The sequence below is a fragment of the Chiloscyllium plagiosum genome, chromosome 27 (assembly GCF_004010195.1).
Source record: "Chiloscyllium plagiosum isolate BGI_BamShark_2017 chromosome 27, ASM401019v2, whole genome shotgun sequence".
Taxonomy (NCBI): Eukaryota; Metazoa; Chordata; class Chondrichthyes; order Orectolobiformes; family Hemiscylliidae; genus Chiloscyllium; species Chiloscyllium plagiosum.
Window position 1 is genome coordinate 45331975 of NC_057736.1, and position 23553 is coordinate 45355527.

General features: G+C 39.9%; 1 protein-coding gene across 7 annotated transcripts in view; it reads left to right on the forward strand.

Moving 5' to 3' along the window:
* Nucleotides 1-23553, forward strand: part of LOC122563754 (adhesion G protein-coupled receptor B2-like) — a 776300-nt gene that overhangs the window by 499237 nt on the left and 253510 nt on the right. For all 7 annotated transcript variants that reach the window (XM_043717945.1, XM_043717942.1, XM_043717944.1 and 4 more), the window contains one exon: nt 19301-19427. In XM_043717945.1, the coding sequence (XP_043573880.1) occupies nt 19301-19427 (127 nt within the window). The remainder of the gene's footprint in view (nt 1-19300; nt 19428-23553) is intronic.

Below are 23553 nucleotides of genomic sequence, written 5' to 3' on the forward strand. Positions count from 1 at the left end.
GCTTCGCAGGAGGCTCCCAAGCACTGATGATGTCGCCTAGCCAGGGGACGAAACGTTTGCATCAAAAACTTCCAGCTCGGCGAACAGAACCACAACAACGAGCACCCGAGCTACAAATCTTCGCACAAACATTAATAGAACATAGAACAGTCGAGCACAGTACAGGCCCTTTGGCCCTCGATGTTGTGTCGATCTTTTATCCTACTCTAATATCAAACTAACTTACATACCCTTCATTTTACTATCATTCATGTGCCTATCCAAGAGTCGCTTAAATGTCTAAAATGTATCTGACGGTACTACAACTACTTGCAGTACATTCCATGCACCCACCACTTTCTGTGTAAAGAACCTACCTCTGATATCGCCCCTAAACCTTCTTCCAATCACCTTAAAATTATGCGCCTTATGATAGCCATTTCTGCCCTGGGAAAAAAATTCTGGCTATCCACTATCTATGCCTCTCATCATTTTGTACACCTCTGTCAAGTCACTTCTCATCCTTCTATGCTCCAATAAGAAAAGCCCTAGCTTCCTCCACCTTTCTTCATAAGACATGCCCTCCAGTCCAGGCAGCATCCTGATAAATCTCCTCTGCACCTTCTCTAAAGCATCTACATCCTTCCAAACAGAACTGGACACAATATTCCAAATGTAGTAGAACCAGAATTTATAGAGCTGCAGCAAAACCTCGCGATTCTTAAACTCAATCTCCCTGCTAATGAAAGCCAACACATTATATATCTTAACAACCCTATCTCTTCCATAATTCTCATAGAAACCTTGGGTATGTCCCATCTGGCCCAGAGGACTTATTTATCCTCATGTTTTTCAAAATTTCCAGTGCATCCTCCTTCTTAACATCAACCTATTTAAGCATAGCAGCGTGTTTCACACTGTCCTCACAATTGACAAGGTCCCTCTCAGTACTGAATACTGAAACAAAGTATTCATTAAGGATTACCCCGACTTCCTCTGACTCCAGGCACATGTTCCTTCCACTTGTGGTACTAGCAGCAATCTTGAGGTTAAGTGTGAAAATATGAACTTAATATGTTCATTGTTCAGTATCTATAGTTATTAGGGCAAACAATTGCTGATGAAATCACTTCTTGATAAGATATGGCATTTTTGTTTGTGCAGTGGTGAGAAAGTTATAACAGTTCAATTGCACAAATCATATGCTGCTCACCTCAACATGTTCTTGTACTCAGTACTCATCTATAAAGGAGAGGATAACAATCTGGCTAGGAGGGCGAATAGCTGTTAACGGAGACTGTTAGCCACTGGCAAGGTAATAGCAGACTATGTGATAACAAGGAGACAGTGAGGATTGCAGATGCCTGATTATATGCTCAAAACGTTAACTCGCCTCTTCCTCGGATGCTGCCTGACCGGCTGTGCTTTTCCAGCACCACATTTTTTGACTGTGTGATAACAAGGCCTAGTATGTGGCATTGGGAGCTAGGACATAGGAGAGTTCAGGCCCTAAAATTATTGAACTTGCTATTGAGTCCAGAAGATTGCGGGGTCTCCAAGCAAAAAATGTGCTGTTGTTTTTTCAGCTTATGCTGAGCTTCGCTGGCACACTGCAACAAGCCTGAGACAGAGATATTGGCAAGAAAACAGGGTAATGTGTTGAAGTGGCAGGCAACTGGAAGCTCAGATCATTTTGTGGTCAGAATTTTGGTGTTCTGTGTAGCAGTCACCCAGTCTACACTTCCTTTCCCCAGTGTAGAGGAGACCACATTGTGAGCAATGAATGCAGTAGTCTAGATTGTGTGAAGTGCAGATAAAGTGCTGTTTCACCTGGAATGGATGTTTGGGGACTTGGATACTGAGGAGGGTGAAGGTAAATGGACATTTGACGATTGCAGGGGAAGGTGCTGTGGGGCTGTGTTGGGATTGAAGTAAGAGTGGGCCAGGGTTCCCAGAGGGAACGGTTCTTGTGGAAGGCAGACGGGGGCGGTGGGGAAATATGTGTCTGGTGGTGGCATCTAGCTGGAGGTAGCAGAAATGATGGCTAATGATCTTCTAGATGTGGATGCTGGTGTGATGATAGGTAAGGACAAGGGGAATCCTATCGTTGTTGCGGAAGGGAAGAGAGGGTGAGGCAGAAGTGTGGGAGATGGGCCCTGTCAACAACAGAACTGGGGAATCCTTGGTTGAGGAAGAAGATGGACATTTCAAAGCCTGTCTCGTTGGCATCATCGCAAGATATGTGACAGAGATGAAGGATCTGGGAGTATGGAATAGAATCTTTACAGAAAACAGGGTGTCAGGATGTATTGTCCAAGTCACTGTGAAAGTCGGTAGATTAATAGTGAGTATTTGCTATTGATTGTGTTACTACATTTTTAATGCTTCTCATCTCATGATTTTGTGTTAATTTAGAGCCATATTTTTCTCAACATGGCCATGAAAAGCTTTCATTGAAGAAGCTCATCAAAAAGCAGGAAGCAGCATTGCTTTGATAATTGTTCAGTGCAGGCTTAAAATTTCAATTTCAATTTTCCTGAAGAAGGGCTTATGCCCGAAACGTCGATTCTCCTGTTCCCTGGATGCTGCCTGACCTGCTGCACTTTTCCAGCAACACATTTCCAGCTCTGATCTCCAGCATCTGCAGACCTCACTTTCTCCTTAAAATTTCAATTCCTCAGCACTGGAAGCTGTTAGCTTTCAAAATTGTATCTCTGAGAGACAACTTGGATCATAAATAAGTGATAAATATTTCCTGTTTGAGAGCAGAAAGCAAGTTTGGAGTAAAAAATTGCAATCTGTTGAATTGTTAGCACATTGTCTTAGCTGCTATAAATTGAGATAAACATTTCTTATAAGTGTCTCAAAGTCCTCTCTTCTACCTCTGCTGCATGCTTAAGTCGATTGGTCAAAAACAACTGAGAAGACATTTGTTCAAAATCCCTTTGCCAATGATGTTATAAATTCAGAACACAGTCTACACACTAGCTTTGATTAATAATTTAAAACAAAGGCAAGATGAACAGGAAGTGATTGAAACCATTAATTCGGATCAGCCACCTCAATAGCTTGTTCCTGCTTTTCTTCCCATATCCTTTGATTCCTTTAGCCCTAAGTGCAATAACTAACTACTTCTTGAAATCATTCAATGTTTCAGCCTTGACTTTTGTCTGTGGTAGTAAAGTCCACAGGCTCTTCATTTTCTGGGTAAAGAAATTTCTTCTCATCTAAGTTTACTATAATTTACCATAACAGCAGCTTGATAAGACCCTTCATTGGCAGCATACATTCAGAAAACCAGTTGTAATTTCTAGGCCAGAATAAATTAAAGCAATTCACAAAAGATGAACATGATCCACGATTATATAATTTATTTGTCAAGGCTTAGAAAAATATAGTACATTATATTTCTTGTAGTTGCTCTAAGAAATATAGCATACTTCAAAGTGGTTCACAGCCAATGAGTTAGTTTTGAGACATATCACTGCTTATGCATAAGCAACAACCAATTTGCACACTACAAAATAAAATAACTCTACAGGACAACATCCCATCACCAAGTTGCCCTTCATTTACTCATGAACAGACCTTGACTATAGTACTGCCTCACACACACAGTCAGGCCTGACACTCAACCCTTTTATGTCGGCTAGAGCTCCCTGATTGGGGCTGTTGATCTGGTCCAATCAGGGAACTCATTCTATGAGGTCCAGCTGGCTAGCCTCATTACAGTAACTACATCCTTCCCCCTCTCATTCTACAGACATAGACCAGTCCATTTTCTTTGAGAGCCCCTGGGAATTATTAGTACCAGCTCAGGTTCCTCCGCCTAGATACCCAACATGGGTAGTGTGCATTGCAAGGGAGGTCACCTCTTGCACCAGGAGCATTTCTGTAGAGTTTCACTCCCTTCTTCTGGAGACAGCTACTGTCATGTCCATCTCTGATTCCGAGGACTCACCAATACTTGACAGAGAGCTGAATCACGTGTTCCAGCAGCATTTCTGGACATTCCGAAGGGCAGGGCATGTTTTGCTCTCATGCTTTTGCAAATTTGCAGCTTTCAAATAGTCTACAGGCTTATTCAGATCATTGCATTTATCTGAACTTTAAATGTCTATGGTTCCAATGCATGTCGACCATACCTCTTACCCATATCGGGCCATTTCCATGATTCTTAGACCAATCTTTGTGCCCTATTTCAAACTGTCTCTCTCACTTGGTGGAGTATCATGCCCTGATGAAGGGTTATGTCAAAAACTTGCTTTTCCGATGCTGCCTGACCTGCTGTGCTTCTTCCACCGCCACACTTTATCGACCCTGAGAACCATGACAGTTACGTAACTAGTGAAGCTATAGGCTATTTCTTCAATCCAGCCTTCAATGTTTGGATCACTCTTTCTACTAGGCCATTGGATGATGAGTGGTATGGAGCTGTCCTTTTATGTCAAATTCCATTCAACTTTAAAAAAAAACAAATTCCATGCTGGTAAACGATGACCCTTTATCTGTAACCAACTCCGGGACTCTGTTGCAAAAGATGTGCAAAGTTTTTCCATTGTTCCATGTTTATGAAAATCCAACAACGTTGAGTGGGTGTCTACAATAATAAAGAACACCAAACCCATGAAAAGGCCTGTATCATCAATATGCAACAGAGTCCAAGGTTTATGTAGGCATTCCCACAGATGAGGAGGAATTTCTGGTGGCTATTTTGACCTTAATGAAACTCTGGGTCTTTTCACAACAATACAGCTATGTCTACATCCAAGCCTGGCCACTAGATATCACTCTTGCCAATATCTTCATTTTGGAGACCTCGGAATTGCCACAGTGGAGTTCGCCAGTATTTAATAGAGATTTTGCTTGGGACAATCATTCTCTCTACCCTTAACAATATACCATCCTCTATGGTCTCTCCAGGCCAAAAAGGTTTTAAATCTGTGAAAATCCTTTGGTTTTCCCCATCAATATCAATTGTACAATTTTGAAAGAACTGGATCTCTATGTCCAAAGTCTGATATTGTCAGCATTTCCCAAAGTTTAATATCACCACCAGTGGTGTATCTGCTAATGAGAGGTGGCTCAATGCATCCACATTTGCTATTTGGCCTCCCAAGCAGTGTTCTAACTTGTAATTATAAGCATTTCGTATTAGCACCCAGCACTGCTCTGTCCTCTATAAGCATCTCATGAAGGGTTAAACCAAATTCTCAGGCTTCTGCCAGTCATCTTTACCTAGTCAAAAACCCCAGTCCAGATTCCCCAGATTCTCAAATTGCTAAATAAAAGCTATAGCATTTCTAAATTACAGAAGGCTTTTCTATATGTCAGTCAATTCTTGAAAGATTTTAATATCAGGTGCCTCAGGGAAAATTTAGCTCCTAATGACAGGAAACACTGCATCACCACAAGCTGTCAGAAGAAATACTCATTGTTTTTCATCTGCCACAATGTAATCTGCCTGGTAAGAAATAACATTCTTTCTACGTACTGGGCCCAGTCCTCAACAGCAGGATCAAACAAGTCAAACTTCACAAACAAAGAAATGATGTAGGAAAATGCCTACCCTCACCCCAGAACCCAATACTAACTCTGAACCACACCTGCTACCTAACCCCCACAACCTGCCAACAGATTCAGGAACCTCTTGTGTATTTTTCTACAACTCATCCTAAAGCAAAAATTATACCCCTAGACCAACAAACTAATTGTTTCTCTACATACCCTTTTACAGCGCCATCAAAGTGGCTTTCAGGACATTATAATGTCCGATGACAGCAACTGGCTGCTGTGATAATGGGGCATCGTTTGCCGCCTTCTGACAGTTCTACACTAAGAAAGAACTGTTAGAACATATGGGTCCACATTTCTTAGCGAGCCCTTGTCAGAATTTCCTCTCAAAAAAAGTAAAACTCTCTTCTTTCATAAAAAAGCAATCTTTGTGTGAGATTGCCACTCCCTGGAAAATCTAATCCAGCATGTATTCTTTTTTCCAATGTTTCAATGTGTCATCCATCAAAGTTATAATGGACAGTCAAGAAAATTCCTGTGTGAATTCAATCTGTATATTCTAACATTCTTGATTGACAACTATTTGGAAAATACTTTGAAAAGTGCCCCGTGATTTTTATTTTCAGCTCAGGTGCAACACAGACAACCAGACTTGCTGCTGTCAATGTGTCAGTCTTTTTTTATGGAAACTCTTAACATAATCATAATAAACTTGGTTTGCATAACAGAAAGAAAGGTAATGTATTAATTTAACACATTTTTCTATAATCACAGATAAATGTGCATAAACCCTATTTATACTGATTGGAAGGAACATGGGTCAGTCTCCTCAAACCAAATTTTAGTTCGAATGAGCAATTGTTGAATAGAACTGCAACTGATCTTACCTCATTTCAACCTTCTTTTGATGAATTTTAAAGAATTGTCATGGCTACCACTAATCAGACTTTGGGTCGCAGAATTAGCTGCATAAATTTGCATGTCTAATTTGTGGCTTTGCATTTTACAGGGTTTGTTCATCGTTTTTCACCTTGAAATTCAAAATAAATGGCTCTATTTCATATATCACAATTTTAAAGATGACTCTTTTTGTCATAACACAGCTCACTGCCCAAAAATTGACGTGATTATTTGAAATGGTTTGTTAAAGCTTGTTAACTCTGTTGATGATAAAATTTCATTTTTTATTACTCCCAAGTTTTACTGTGTATTTGCAATATTATTTTTGTTCCTGTTGCATTGCCCATATCTTTTGGGTTGTTTGTATTTTGTTTGTCGCTCCTTTTCCCACAACAGTTTTGCTACTAGCTACTATTCACTTGAAGCAGATAACTTGCACAAAATTAGAATCACTTCTGGGTCTCTATTAATGCATGGATTTGAAAAATAATGGTAAATTAATTTGGGGTCAAGAAAGGCAGTGTAGATACAATTTAGGCACAAAGCCTTTTATAGGGGGTCCAAAGAGTCCTACCTGAGCACGTGAGAGTGTTTCTATCTGAACCACTTCTGCTTCATAATAACCATGGAATCAAATTTCTGTGTCATCAAATTCATCCAAGTATCTAGTGGGATAATATTTTCATCAATGGGAAACAGATTACCAAAGAAATAGCATTTTACCTCAAAACAAAAAAGCCAAAAATGGATGATTTCATAGACAAGTCACATGCTTTTTTTTTCGAAATTGACCGAAGTATTCTAAGATCTTATGCAACTTAACATGGCTTAAATTGTTTGTGTCTATGTGGCCTTTGCTCTCATCTGATTAGGATCTTACCATTTCAGGTGTAATTCATTTTCTTATCCACTCAATGTATTACTTCATCTCACTCTTATCTTCAATTCCATCTTCCGGTAAATATTCTTCTGTATCTGTCACTGCACTACAATTCCAACTCTGTCCCTTCAACACAAGTTGGAATCATTTGATTTCTTTCTCTTAAATTCTCAAGTCAAGATTGTGTTTATTATTATAACAATTAAGGGCAATCTGAGCATGGGCGCCTGTGGACCCATTCCATTCTCCATACCTTTCTAGTGTGAAATCTTTATTTACCATAGACAAGTCACATGCAGCCATATCAACCCTTACAACCGATCATATGGCCTGAATGAATGGGAACAACCTTTTATGTCTTTACTATCTCACCACATATCACAATGATATTCATGCCTCCATTAGAGTGTTGGTGGAACATATCATTGGCTCAGACATACTCCATTATTTGGGGAATTTTTTTATGACCTTGCCAGGATCTCAGAGATAATAGCTGTATTCTAAACTAATCCAATCAAAATTGAGTTTTCATGCAGTTAGTAGATCAGAAGTTCCAATTACAAGCAAGTGTACTTGCTGCAAATATTGTGCCAGTTAAAGGGACAATTGTGGTGTAAGGCTGCTGATTCTTAAGGGTGCTCGAGACTTGGGGGGGATAGTTCTAACTTCCCTGGCAACATTCCTGAAAGTATGCTAGCTATTTGAATGTTTCCAAGATTGGAGATTTCAATTATGTGGATAGCTAAGGTTGTTTTCCTTAGAGTAATGATTTGGAGGTGCCAGTGTTGGACTGGGGTGTACAAAGTTAAAAATCACCCCACTGCACTACACACACACAATCACATACATAGACACACATGCGCGCACACACACACACACTCCTACAGACCCATACACTCAAGCAGACCCTCTCATACGCTCACACATAAACTCCCACACTCTCACAAGAACCCTCTCACAGGCTTATACTCCTTTACACTCACACTTTCATACATACACATACACACACTTTCTCACAGACACTCACACCCCCCGCCGCGTTCACACACACACACTCCCCCACATGCGCACGCGCACACACGCACACTCCCCCACATGTGCACGCACACATATACACACGCACACACAAGATTGTGGGGTGAATGTGTACTTGCAGAATTACATTTTGCTCAAAAACTGCTTAAATCCACATAAGATTCTGTAAATCTCTTTTTTTAGATTAGAATCAGTCTGAACATTGGGGCACAGGCACCCTCACACAGTGCACCTTACACTTTCAATGCATTACCTGGGCCTATTGTTAAAGTTCACTTGAGAATGTAACTTTAAGAAAGTTCTGGAATTTACATATGAAAGAACTGAAACTAACATGCCCATTCTAAAAGATGAGAGGCTTAACATACAATCCAGGTCTTTTTCAATATATAATTTTAGTTACATCACACTGTAAACTTTTGGTATAAATTCTGTGTCCTACAATCTTATACTCCACAACCATCTGATGAAGAAGCAGTGCTCCAAAAGCTTGTGCTTCCGAATAAACCTGTAACCTGGTATTGTGTGATTTTTAACTTCTTTTGAGTAGTAATGGTTGAGAAGAGATTTGGCAGAGGTATTCAAAATCATGAAGAATCTGGATAGAGCACATGTGAAGAATCTGTTGCCATTTGTGGTAGGATTGAGTACAAAGGGGTATAAATTTAAGGTAATTGATTAAAAAAAAGCATGGAAGCAAGGAATTTGTTTTTGTACAGTGAGTGGTTAGAGTCTGAAATGCACTGTCTCTGAGTGTGGAGGAAGCTGATTCTTTCATGGCTTTTAAAAAAAAACTTGATAAACAACGAGAAGGTAAAAATTTGTAAGGCTGTGTGGAAAACGCAAGGAATTGAGACCAGATGAGTTGCTCTTACAGACACTCACCAAATTGTCTCCCTCAATTTGGTGAGTGTCTGTAAGAGCAACTCATCTGATCAACAAGATTGTCTACATCCATTTTTGTTATTTAGCCAATCTGAAACATATCTTTGACAGAAAATCACATCCATACTTTTGTTACCTCCAAATACTCTCCTTGTTGGTGTACCAATGTACAGCTTCTATAAAATTCAGCTTTTGTAAAGTTGGAACATAGAACATTACAGTGCAGTACATACCCTTCAGCCCTCAGTGTTGTGCGTCCTGTGGAACCAATCTGAAGCACATTTATCCTACCTTATTAGTTCTGCTTCTAAAACATATACATTGTCATGTTAACCTATTGTCCCCTTACTTCCTAATTTACTTTCATTCCCAGTTCAAACACATTTCTTTGTGTTCAAAATCCTCCCCTCTTCTCTTGAGGCAGCCACTAAAACATGATGAATAATATGGAGGATCCTTAGCACTGTGAGGGGTATACTAACTGTCAACATACTTTTCCCAACTCAATCTCTTTTACCTTTGAGTCTCTTATATGTTGTCACTAAAGAATCAGTAATAGCTTTCATGACAGCAAGTACCATTAGACTTAGGATATCTTTCCATGGAATCTCTTTCTGTACCTGGCTTTGACTGTTTTAGCTTTACGCATCTATTAAACCAGCCTTCACCAAATTGCTGATATCCTTCAACATTGTCAGTCAGTGGTTCCAAGAGCTTGTAAATAGACTCAAAGGATTTTAAAACATTTCTTTCTATAGACTGACCCTATGAAGTGAATATCTATCATCTCTACAATGAAAGCATCTAGTTCTGATTTCCACCAACAGCATCATCTTCTCCCCAGTAGAGGTTTGTGCATTGGCACTTCCACTGTTCCCCAGTGATGCAGTGTCCCAGGGTAGATATCCCTCCCTAATTTGGTGTTTGTGCAGATGCATCAATGGACATTTTGAATTTGAATTAGCATTATTGTTGTGTGTACTCAAATAAATGTAGTGAAAAGTTTACAAGTCACCACTTACATCATTTTGGGCACAAAGGTACCAAAGTAGAGATTATTCAGTATAGATTCTGAGGAAAAGAAAACATAAAGAAATAAAAAGTCCAGTATTGCAGCTTATAGGAATAAATTAGAAAATAGAGAAATAAAAAATTCAAAACGACATTCCTACCAACCTAGCCCACACTGACACCTAGCCTCCAGTCCATGCTGGGTCTTGACTTTAAACTGCCCCAGGTTTCATCTCGAGTTTGTCATGGCTGGGCGACCGCTCTGGAATCACCGTGAGACCAGAAGTCCACAATGAGGCCAAGCCAGGCCAGACGACTGCCACATCGGGCTGAGAGACCATCACGCTGAGCAGCTGAGAGACCGCGAGGCCAATCTGAGATGACACCACGCTAGGCTGATACCGCCATGCCTAGCAGCAAGATCACCAGGCCACGCCAGACCAGGAGATCACCACACTAGACAGTATACCCACATTAATTTTAGGAAATTCCAGGATTTTGACCTAGCAATGTTGAAGGAGCCAGTTATGTAGTTCCAGTCAGGATGATGTGTGCCTGGATCAGAACGTGCCGGTGATGGTATTCCTATGTTGTAAGTTTGGAAAAAGCTGCCAGAAGAGTGTTGGTGAATTACTGCAGTGCATCATGGACATGTTAGGCATTGCTGTCACAGTGCAATGGTGGTGGGGGAATGAATGTTGAAGGTGATAAGTGGGATACCAATCACATGGGCTACTTCCTCTTGAATGTTGTCAATCTCTTTAGTGTTTTTGGAGCTGCACTCATCCAGGCAAGTGGAGAGGTTTTGATTACACTTCTATCTTGTGCCTTCTAGTTGTATGACAGGCTAGTTTCTGATGTGTTCTTTCTACAATGTAGCCATTCTATCAGTAAATCTTAATTCACCCATAGCCTTTGCAGGCCCAATGCCTTGAGTCATTTCTTTATATCACATGCAATGAATCAAATTGGCTGAGGGTTGCTGTAGCATCTTTGACAGATCAAGGAGAAGATCCACTACTTCCTTGCTTGTGTAATGATGGGACAAGGGGCAACAAATGAAAGACATTGCTACTATCAGCTTCCTTCAATGAATTGATTTGCAAACAAAATTATTCATGAGCATTTTCAAATGAAATAGAATTTAAATAATCTGCATCCATGTAATTGCAATTAAAAGTTAATATCACTTTGACTAACCGTCTTCTTAGCTAAATATGTGATTCTAGTACTGAATGCAGGAAATGTATTGACATATGTTTCAGGTGCTGATAAGTCTTGTAGGGTTGACCCATCTCTCTCTTCCAGTTCCACTCACATTTTTCCCAATTGTTTAGAATCAGAAAATGAGTGATTCTTCTGCAGCCGCACTATATGTGTATATGACAAATAGTTTTTTTGTCTTCATGGTGATGAATCAATCATTGCAACAAGAATTAAAACTAAAACTAATTTTCTGTCAAATGGATCTTGCTGGTAGGAAAGTGAAATTAGCAAGATATTTCATTATCATTTTACTCTTTCAAACCCTATTCTGTCTGTGTCTGATAATTGCTCAAATACTTATTGGCAATCATTTATAGAAATTTATAAAATCCCAGTCCATTCCCCTATTGCTTTTTAGCTGAAAGATAACAGAGGACTGAAATTCAGTATCCATTCTTGATGATTTTTATTTTAATTCCCATGACGAATTCCCTTGTTGAACAGAATTTGCACTGATGACATGCTGTTGTCTGTAAAGCAATTGTCATTGTTTTCAGTTTGAAGTTCTGGATGGCTCTGGTTGCTCTGCATCTACAGATTTGTAGCAAAATGCAGCTCAACCAAACTGGCGACTCAAACTGCCTAACTAAAAGGTTCTTGGTGCCACTTTCTTTCAAAGTATTCCATCACTCGTTTGAAAACCAACTTTGTTTTGCACAGCTATAACTGTGAACCATTTGACTTTTTTTTCAAAGTTGTAATACTGTCCTGGTATTTCAGCTCTCAAGCAGTGTAGGAAACTTCCATTTTTGTTTATAATCCAAAAAGAAAAATACAAAGCCCCTGACAGTTTTTAAAATAATACTGATTCTTTTTTAGATTTTGAGTTAATTGCAAGTTAGTTTATAAGGAAATCCCTGATAAATGTGCACACTGTACATAAAACATTTCATGTAGTAATTAAAGCAACATTTCATTTAGTAATTAAACGGAAAAAGTAGTCTGTATTCTCAGACTACTAGATGAATTGATTAGATGCCATAATCTCTGTTGACATGTTCATATCTTGTGAGGTGCAATATTTTATGATTCACTGACACTGCATGATAGTAATGAAGATGGCTATAATCAATGGAAACTCTGAATCTATAACGGCAGTAAGCTGCAATTTATTGCATTTTGGATGCTCAGTCATGGGCATAGCAACTAAACACAGCTATTCTGATCAGAACAATGTCAAAATATTGAGCCATTTTCAGTGTGATATTATAAAAGATCATTTTACAGTGCATGAATATTGTCCCAATGGTAAATAGTCAAAACTGTAAAATAACATATTGCTCCTTCAATCTTAGGTAGTTGATTGTGCCTAGTTTCTTTTTAAAAACACAAAGAAATAAAGTAAACTTTTGTGAAAGATGGAATTGTGACTACAGTATGAAGTTATAACTCTTCTTTTGATATTGCACACCCCACAAATGTCAGAATATCGTAGAGACAACTGAGGATTCAAGTAACAGAATTAATATTTAGTATTCCCAAGTGGTCATTTTAATGCTTAGGTTTCACAGGGTGTGCTTGATAACATGTATGACACACCTGGGGAGTGAAATTCACTCCAAGAAAATTGATGGTTAATTTTTCATATCTTTTTCCCACTGATGTTTAGTTTGATTGTTCATCCTCTTTTAAAGGGTCTTATTTCCTAAATCTCACTGTATCATTTTACATGATTTGAAATTAAACACCTTCATAATGTTTTTCCAATCAATGGAAAATTTAAAAATGTAATATACAAAAGACTGCCAATTGGCATCGTCCCAGTTTTCGCATCTAGTATGTCTAAGTTCTTTCTATGTGTTTCGCACCATGTAACGTCAAAATTCAGAACAATGTCACAAAATTTCACCCTGTGCCAATGTAACATTAGGCAATATTGGTATGGGAAGATTCCTGATCTACTGCAGTCTTTGTGTTGTGGGTGTAATCATGGAGTTATTGAGGAGGCAGTTCCAGGACTTTGACTTGTTGACAATATAGGAACAGACATGATTTTAAGACAGAATTCTCTGTGACTCACAGGAGTTTCTGATCCCAATCTCTTCCTATTCTTGTGTTTCAATCTAGTAGTGATCACAGTTTGGAGCATGCTATTGAAGGTACTTTGGAGAATCACTGCAGTATATCTGGTAGATTTCATTTGAGGTGATTTGTTATTGTTGCATGTAGCTAAATACCGTGAAAAGTTTTGTTTTGCATACTGTACAAGCAGATGGTACCATACAAAGTGTATTAGGATACAGAACAGAGAGAAGAATACAAAGTTATTGCTGCAGAGAAGGTGCGCAAACAGCAAGATCAACATTAAATTTGAAATTTGAGAGATCCATTCAGATAGTATATACTGTTACATTTTTGCATTATTGGTGGAGGGAATGGTATATTTAAATGGTGAATAGAATGTTATTGAAGAAAGCTATTTTATTCTGAATGTATTGGGTGTCTTCTATGTTGTTGGAGTAGCTTTCATACCAGGCAAGTGTGGGTTATTCCATAACAGATATTTAACTCTGGTTGGTGTATAAACTTTGGGAAATTTGTCAGATAGTTGCTAGCCCCAGATTCCTAGCTCTCACCTGCTATTGTAGCCACAGCATTTATGCCTCTGGTCAGTGGCAATCCCCAGAGGGGAGAATCCAACTATTGTAATGCAGATGGATGGTTACATCTTTTTTGTTAGAGATGACACTACACTTCCTGGCACATGACTGGCATGAATATTACTTGCCGCTTCACAGACAAAATTCAATATTGTCTTAGTAAGCTGATCAGGACTACATCAATATCTGAGGAGTTACAAATGGGATTGAATACTGGCAAGCATGCCAGTTTCTGACATGGTGATGGTGCAAAGGTATTTAATAAAGCAGCTGAAGAGGGTTGAATCTAGGACACTGCCTAAGGAACTCCAGCAGTGTGTCCAGGGAATGAGGGGATTGGTCTATAATAACCACAACCATCTTGTTTGTATTAGCAATGACTCTAGATAGTATAGGAATTTCCTGTAATTCCGATTGATTTCCATCTTATTTGGGCTCTCAGTCAAATGCTGCATTAATATCAAGGGCAATCATTCATCCCTTAATTTCTAACATTCAGCCTTTCTGCCCACATTTGGACTAAGGTTATAATGAAATTTAGAGACTGGCAGAACCCAGCCTGAGCATTAGTGACAAGCTATTGCTGAGTAAGTGTACGTACAAGCACAGTTTTATAACTTTTTCTGTTACTTTGCTAATTATGATAAAGGGAGGAGAGGGCTGATTAGGTAGTCAAAAGGGGACTTATACATGGAGGCTGGTGCATGGCCAAGGATTGAATGTATAATTTGCATCCTTAAAGAGGGTTGTTGTAAAAGTTGAAGTAATTAAGACATTCAAAGGATTTTAAATTGATAAGGACAAGATATTGGATAGGCTTCCTGTACTGAAAGTTTGTAGTGTACTGGAATCAAATAAGATGCATAAAGGGGTAGTGAGAGTGGCCCTAATTTTCCAGTCTTCCTTAGACTCGGAGTGATGTCAAAGGACTAGACCTTGCAAACTATGCTCAAGAAAGGGCATAACGTTAAGCCTGGCAGCTACAGACCAGTCAGGTAAACCTTGGTAATGGGAAACTTCCACAAATGGTAACTTGGGGCAAAGCTAATTGTCAATTGGACAAATTTATGTTAATTAAGGAAACCCAGGACAGATTTCTGGGAAAATCATGTTGAGGTTTTGATGAGGATAATCCTGTTGATGTACAGTATTTCACCTTTAAGAGAAAAGCGCAATAAAAAGGAGTGCTGACATGGATTCAAAATTGTTTTAGTGAGAGAACCAAGAGTTATTTTTGAGACTGAAGTAAGGCTTATAATGGAGTTTCCCAGGAGTTGGTGTCAGTACACTACTCTTCCTTTTAAATATATACTAAAATCCAAGGGCACAATTTCAACACTAGTGGACCAAAGTTTTGTGAGTTATGACATGGTAATATGGAATTTCAAAATAGTATAGATACGATGATTGAATGGGCAAACAAGTGGCAGATGAGATTTAATGCATAGAAATTTGAAATTATTCGTTTTGGGAGGAAGAATGCAGAGACAATACAAATTGAAAGGTACTTACAGAGGATGCAAGAACAGAGGCACCCGGTTTATGTTGAAGGTGATAGGATAATACAGCATACAGAATCCAACTAGGCTTTATTGTGACAGTTACTTCTTATTGTGAGTATTTTATGTGTTGAAAGCCAGCACTTTGTGAAAGTGGCAATGTTGTGACATTCAGGTACAGAGAGGGTCAAGAGCAGTTCGGTGGTAACATTCAATTTTGCCCTGCAATAGCACAAATACGACCAAAGTTTGTTGACATTTTAGTTGGGCACTCAGGGCAGTTCAGAGGTTACTAAAAAGCAACTAGGATCACAAATAATTGGAAAAGGGGACAGGTGCAGATTCCATGTTAAGTGCTGATTTTCGTTACACTGTGTCTAGTTATACTGAGTCAACACTGGGATTTTATTATTATGTGAGTCTGCAGTTGGGATCCCTGGGTGACGTCAAGATTAGTTAAATAGCTAAGTATACTTGGGGCTCAGGAAAAAGCATATGAAAGATTTATTTTGGTGGAGCTAGCTCATGAGTGGCTCAGAAGCCTCAGAGCATTAAATCAGCAATAAAGCTGAGACAGTAGATTTGAAAGGCCATAAACAGCACTTAGAGTCATTGAGATATGCAGCATGGAAACAGACCCTTTGGTCTCCAACCCGTCCATGCCAACCAGATATCCCAGACCTGATCTACTCCCACTGCCAGCACCCGGCCCATGTCTCTCCAAACCCTTCCTATTCATGTACCCATCCAAATGCCTCTTAAATGTTGCAATTGTACCAGCCTCTACCACTTCCTCTGGCAGCTCATTCCATACACGTACCACCCTTTGCGTGAAAAAGTTGCCCCTTTTGTATCTTTCCCCTCTCACCCTAAACCTATGCCCTCTAGCTCTGGACTCCCCCATCCCAGGGAAAAGACTTTGTCTATTTATCCTATCCATGCCCCTCATAATTTTGTAAATCTCTATAAGGTCACCCCTCTGCCTCCAACACTCAAGGGAAAACAGCCCCAGCCTCTCCCCATAGCTCAAATCCTCCAACCCTGGCAACATCCTTGTAAATCTTTTCTAAATCCTTTCAAGTTTCACATCTATCCGATAGGAAAGAGACCAGAATTGCACACAATATTCCAACAGTGCCCTAACCAAAGTCCTGTACAGCTGCAACATGACATCCCAACTCCTGTAATCAATACTCTGACCAATAAAAGAAAGTAAACCAAACGCCTTCTTCACTATCCCATCTACCTGTAACTTCACTTTCAAGGAGCTATGAACCTGCACTCCAAGGTCTCTTTGTTCAGCAACACTCCCTAGGACCTTACCATTAAGTGTATAAGTCCTGCTAACATTTGCTTTCCCAAAATGCAGCACCTCGCATTTATCTGAATTAAACTCCATCTGCCACTTCTCAGGCCATTGGCCCATCTGGTTAAGATCCTGTTGTAATCTGAGGTAACCTTTTTCACTGTCCACTACTCCTCCAATTTTGGTGTCATCTGCAAACTTACTAACTGTACCTCTTATGCTTGCATCCAAATTATTAATGTAAATGACAAAAAGTAGAGGACCCAGCACCGATCCTTGTGGCACTCCATTGGCCACAGGCTTCCAGTCTGAAAAACAACCCTCCACCACCACCCTCTGTCTTCTACCTTTGAGCCTTACTTGTTGCAATTGTGCAAAATTAGAAAAGCCAGGGACAATCTTTAGATTGGTGAAGGACAGAATTTGATGAAGAGCTGGATTTTTTTAAACCTGTGAATAGGTCTTCAAGTGCACTTGAAGTCATGGGGAGTGTGGATCCAGAAAGGTAGGCAATCAAGCATAACAGGAGCAGTCATTTAGATAGTTCATGACAGTGCAGCTCTTGAGAAGGAATTTCAAGACCAGTTCAGCAAAATTAAACCTTACAATTATCTGGGGTTTAATGAGATTTAATAACTTATTAAAGGGCAGAAAGTGGAATTGAGATTAAGATGAAACATTTAGAGGGATATGGGCCAAACACAGACAAATGGAAGTTGTTTAATTTGAGAAGTCTGGTTCAGCATGGACAAGTTGGAACAAAGAGTGTGCTATATGTCTCTGACTCTTTGAGATCAGTCGTGATTGTATTAAGTAATGGAACAAGTTTAAGAGGCTGAATTGCCTACTCCTGCTCAATGATCTTATGGTAATATGTCATTAATGTTTTGGGGGGAGTTGCTTAGAAATCCAAAGGTATTTGGTCACAATATATTACCTTTATTTACCACATGCTAATTTAATGTGTTAGAAATAAGTTGCATGTGTAATATAGATTGAATTACAGTGCTAGGTCACCATCAAGGCCCCACCTTCTCAACCTGTCCCATTCCTCTGAAGCGCGGTGACTCTCAGGTTAAACTCACCACTTGTCTGTGTAATGAGCTAGCTGTCTATAGTCACCTGTGACTATCAGTGACTTTCACCATATATGATAAAGTATAGTCATTTGTGTGGAATCTAGTTGCTTCATACTGATGGTATATTGTTTGGATATCACATTTTGCCCATTTTAAAGGGAATGGATTGTTGATCTCAAACCAGATCATATTACAAAGTTAATTAACTAGTCTAGAATCATAACATAATAACTGGATCCATAAAGTACAAAAGGAAAGAAGTTGTATTGAACTTGTATAGTACATTCGTGTGCCTCAGCTGGAGTGTTGTGTGGGCTTATGAGTATCACCATTTAGGAAGGATGTGAAGGTAGTTTTCATCAGCCCTGCCATCCCAATATGGTTTATTTTGGTTTGTTCCTTTATACTCAACAGGCAGAGCTGTGAAACCATTGTAGCCATTGTTTGCACAATCCCTAAATATTTGGCCTTCCTAACTTTTGGGGAGGTTTATTCCTTTTGTCAAAAAGTCAGAGAAAATTATGACCTGGAAGTTCATGTTGGTCTTTCTCTTGACACATACTGCTCCAGCTGTCAGGACTAATTGAGATTGTTCAATCTTTGGCAATCCTGTGTTTTCCAAAAGAGCTACAAATAGATTTTATTGCCACGGAATCAAACCGTGTCGAGTTGAGAACAGTTGCCAGATACTCCGGTTTGATGCTCGAAAACACTCGTCATTAAAGCGGGTGATAGATTGCATTATAGTCCCTGCTCGATTTAATCGCCAAACTGTCCGCTGTTGCTGATATTTCAGTCCGTAAGTACTTGGTTGAAAGCAGTATGAACGGTGCCTTATCTAGGCCATTTGTAAAGACATTTGCTGGCTGGCGGGCGGGGGAGAATCGATGGAGCTGCGCGATCCATAGCCCGTACAGATGATAGTTGGGAGCGATCCTGGCTTGAGCAGCTCTCGGTTGAGCACTGAGCGAGTGCCGGCGAAAATGTTCTCATTGCTAGCGGTGCGTTCACACGCACTAAGGGCAATCTGGGAAAGAAGTTGTTACGAGAAGTGAAAGGGCTGGGAAAAATGAAGAGAAAAAGATATCGGTCATCAGACTAAACATGGTCTGAAAGGATAGTTTCACTAAAGAGCGTTTTTTTAATGGTAGTGAGTGTGGGAGCCCTATGGTAATGTTAGGGTCATGTCTGTTATGATTGATCTAACACTTGATACCAGTGCGTGTTGGCCGTTTCCTCTTTATCACTGAACAGTGCTTAGATGGTCGCTCATTTACGCAGAATGAAAGTAGGCTGCAGTCTGATGTCTCGTTTCTGTCTCTCCATCCCTGTCTGTTTTATCACAGGGATTCTGGTCCAGGGAGCTGGGACCCTCAGGGATGTGAAACGGTGCAAACACAAGCATCACACACGAAATGTCTTTGTAATCAACTGGCCACTATCGCCATCTTAGCCCAGAAACCGAGAGATTCGGTGAGTATTGTACAAAACATAAAACGCCTGATTGCATATCACACCTCCAAGCTGTTTTGGAATTTATATTTTCTATTATATTTCAGAGATTAGCTTATGGGTCTGTTGAGCATTCCTGGAAAAGGGGCCAGTATTGTATCACTAAGGTTATGTTATACAAACCGCATTCTCTTGTGGATGTCTTTGTTATGTACATTGCCGTAAAAAATAAATCACGGCTCAAGGTATTTTTATACAAAATGTTGCACTAAATGAAGGTTTTCATTTCGTTTCAATATGTATCATAAAGATTGCTGTGAAAATTAAAAGTGTTGACACGCTGTGCTAGTAGTATCATGCATACTAACCCCGTTGACCATGAACTTTCACACTTTTGGGGTGGCATTGGAGGCGTGACGTGAACTGCCTCTCTCGGAGGTGATATATCCGTCATTAATCCAATGTTAAAACAAACCGACGATTCAGTGAAGAATTAGAAAACAGTATTCAAACTAGTTTTTGAAAGGTGATGTTCTGAAAAATCAAATGCTGTTGTGTTATGACTTAACGTAGTTTTGTAGTGAAGAATTCACGGATAATTTGTTTTTGGTTAGAAATAGTTTCAAAGTCCCACATCTAAGCTCGGGCCCTACAATGTTCAGCAGACTTTCAATGGGCCTTCTTTAATTAAATAAGCAAAGGTACTTCGAACAATCTAAAAGAGGTACATAAATTTACCTTAAAGAATATTAAGTCGATAGGAAATGCCTAATGAAAACTGAACTGATAATGCATTTCAAACAGGTTTGTGGCCTTAGGGGTTTTTTATGATGTATAAAAACATTGCTAAGAAATAAATAAATGGTATTGGATTACTGTGATTCTTTAGGTTTTTAACATTATTTTATGCATTGAAATTTTTTATGAGGTACTTTTCATCCAAAAGTTGAATGCTGAGAAGTTATAGCAGCAGTATGGAAACAGACTTATTGGGTACATGCCACAATGATTAAAATTATTCTGTCACAAAATGATGTCACAAGGACTTGCTCTATGGCTCCTGAGGCCACTTTATAAGTAATGGTTTCGTATTTCAGTTTGGTTCCTCTGATATTCTTGTGACAGTGACTTTAATAACTTCTGTTGTTGAAACTATTAGGCATGCATTTAGTTACAAGTTGGGCTGTGATTTTTATGCAGTTGTTTTCTGTCTGATTATACTGCATTATAAGGTGTGTTTCCACAGCCAAAGCCTTGTAATTGAATCTCAACATAGAAGTAAAGTTGCTGCGATGCATTTAGACCATTGGTATTGCAAGTCAAATTTCATCTTTGTTTTTGTAAAGGTTAAGATAAAAATATAAAAATGGTATTTGATAATCTTGTAACAATTGCTGCAGTTCAGAGCTTGGAGTCACTGTGAGCTATAGCCAGAACTGATAATCAATTGAAATGTTTTAAATTTTCAGCATATGCTGTGAAAGATTTATTCTCTTTCACATAGATCATCTAAGAGACATTGCTAGCCTCTTCGAGAGAAAGTGAGGGCTGCAGATGCTGGAGATCAGAGCTGAAAATGTGTTGCTGGAAAAGAGCAGCAGGTCAGGCAGCATCCAAGGAACAGGAGAATCGACGTTTCGGGGCTAGAAGGGCTTATGCCCGAAACATCGATTCTCCTGCTCCTTGGATGCTGCCTGACCTGCTGCGCTTTTCCAGCAACACATTTTCAGCTCTTGCTAGCCTCTTCACCAACATCCTACTCAAGGAAACTGTTGTTATTTGCCCTATGTTACTATATTGTTGCACCAATGTGCTATCAGTATCCAATTTTGTTTTCATAGAACCAATGAATTGAGCAATTCATGCAGTTGAATTCAGTTTTAATGACATCACATAAACCTAAATGTATAGTGTGGCCATGGGACCCCTTCGAGGTCCAACCTTTGCTAACATTTTCTTGGTTACCATAGGAAGCATGTTTTAAATGGAGTGATCACTAACGTCCTATCTCATGCCAACTTCTGATATGTAAATAGCAGAATTGCAATGTTTGATCCTCAACTGCATCAAATTAATCCTTTATGCACCTAATAAATTCCAGGAGAAAGTGAGGACTGCAGATGCTGGAGATCAGAGTCAAAAAGTGTGGTGCTAGAAAAGCACCGCCAGTCATGCAGCATCCGAGAAGCAGCAGACTCAACGTTTCAAGCATAAGCTCTTCATCAGGAATGGGGTGAGGGCAGGGTGGCTAAGGGGGCTGAGAGAGAAGTGTGAGCGGGGTGGAGCTGGGAGAAGGTAGCTGGGAATGCGATAGGTGGATGAACATGGGGGTGGTGGGGATAGGTTGGAGTGGAGGGTGGAATGCGTTTTGAACTACCCTACCTGTCCATCGTCTTTTCCACCTATCCACTCTGTCCTCCACTCCGACCTATCACCACCATCCCCCACCTTCATCTACCTCTTGCATTCCCAGCTACCTCCCCCCCCAGCCACATCCCCTTCTCATTTATTTCTCAGCCCACTTGGGCCTCCCCCACATTCCTAATGAAGAGCATATGCTCGAAACATCGACCTCTCCTGCTCCTCAGATGCCACCTGACCAGCTTGCTTTTCCAGCACTACACGTTTTGACTCTAAATGTCCATCCAAGCAGTCTTTAGGAAATTAGGTAAGAAATTGACAAGCATGCCTTCAAAAGTCGTTAACTCTGATCAGTGTCCATGACACACTGTAGTGAGTATTAGAACATGCTAGAACAGATGAATGTATGGCTGGAGAGATGAGGCTAGAAGGAAAGCTTCAGATTCTTCAAGCATTAGAACCATTTCTGGGGGAGATGAAGCCTGTACAAATTGGACAAGTTACATCTACACAACATCTTTGTGGGGAGGTTTGTTTTGGTGGATTTAAACTGGACTGACAAGGAGATGGTCTCGTGACAAGCAGTTTTTTTCTAGTTCATTCGTGGGATTTGGGGATTGCAGGTTGGACCAGCATTTATTGCCCAGACTGAATTTCTTCATTCTCAGACTACTGCAGTATATGTTGTGTAGGTAGACCCATAATGCCATGAGGGAAGGAGTTCCAGAATTTTGATCCAGCAACACTGAAGGAATAATGATATATTTCCAAGTCAAAATGGTAAGTGGCTTGGAAAGGAACTTTCAGATAGTGGTATTCTGATGCATCTGCTACCCCTGTCTTCCTGGACTGAAGTGATTATCAGTTCAGAAAGTGCTGTGTAAGGAGTGTTGGTCAGTTTCTGTAGCACATCTTGTATATGTTACACATTACTGCTACTGAGCTTGGTGGTGGATGGGGTTGGGTATTTGTGCATGTGGTGCCAATCATGTGGACTGCTTTGACCTGGATGATATCAAGTTTCTTGACTGTGCACTTAGCGGCACTCATCCAGGAAAGTAGGGAACATTCCATGATACCTGTGACTTGTCCTTGTAGATGACCAACAGGCATTTGGAATTCAGAAGATGAGTCACTTACTGCATAATCCTTAGCCTCCGACTTGCTCTTGTAGCTACTGTATTTATATGACTAGTCCAGTTCAGTTTCTGGTCAATGGTAACACACCTCAGATTGTTGATGGTGGGGTTCAATGATGGTAACACATAGAATGTCAAGAGCTGATGATTGGAATGATTCAATTCTTTTTTGTGTAAATGGCCACTGGACATAGAACAGTACAGAACAGTCCTCGATGTTGTGCTGGCCTTCTATTCTATTCCAAGATCAGAATAACCTACATACTCTTCATTGTACTATCTTCCATGTGCCTATCCAACAGTTGTTTAAATGTACCTAATGTATCTGACTCTACTACCACTGCCAGCAGTGCATTCCACGCACCCATCACTCTCTGTGTAAAGAATGTACTCTGACATCACCCCTAAACCTTCCTCCAATTACCTTAAGATTATGCCCCCTAATGATAGACATTTCCACCCTGGGAAAGTGTCTCTGACTATCCACTCCATCTATGCCTCTCAGCATCTTGTACACCTCTATCAAGTCATCTCTCGTCCTTCTTTGCTCCAATGAGAAAAGCCCTAGCTCCCTCAACCTTTCTTCATTAGACATGCCCTCCAGTCCAGGCAACATCCAGGTAAATCTCCTCTGCACCCTTCGCTAA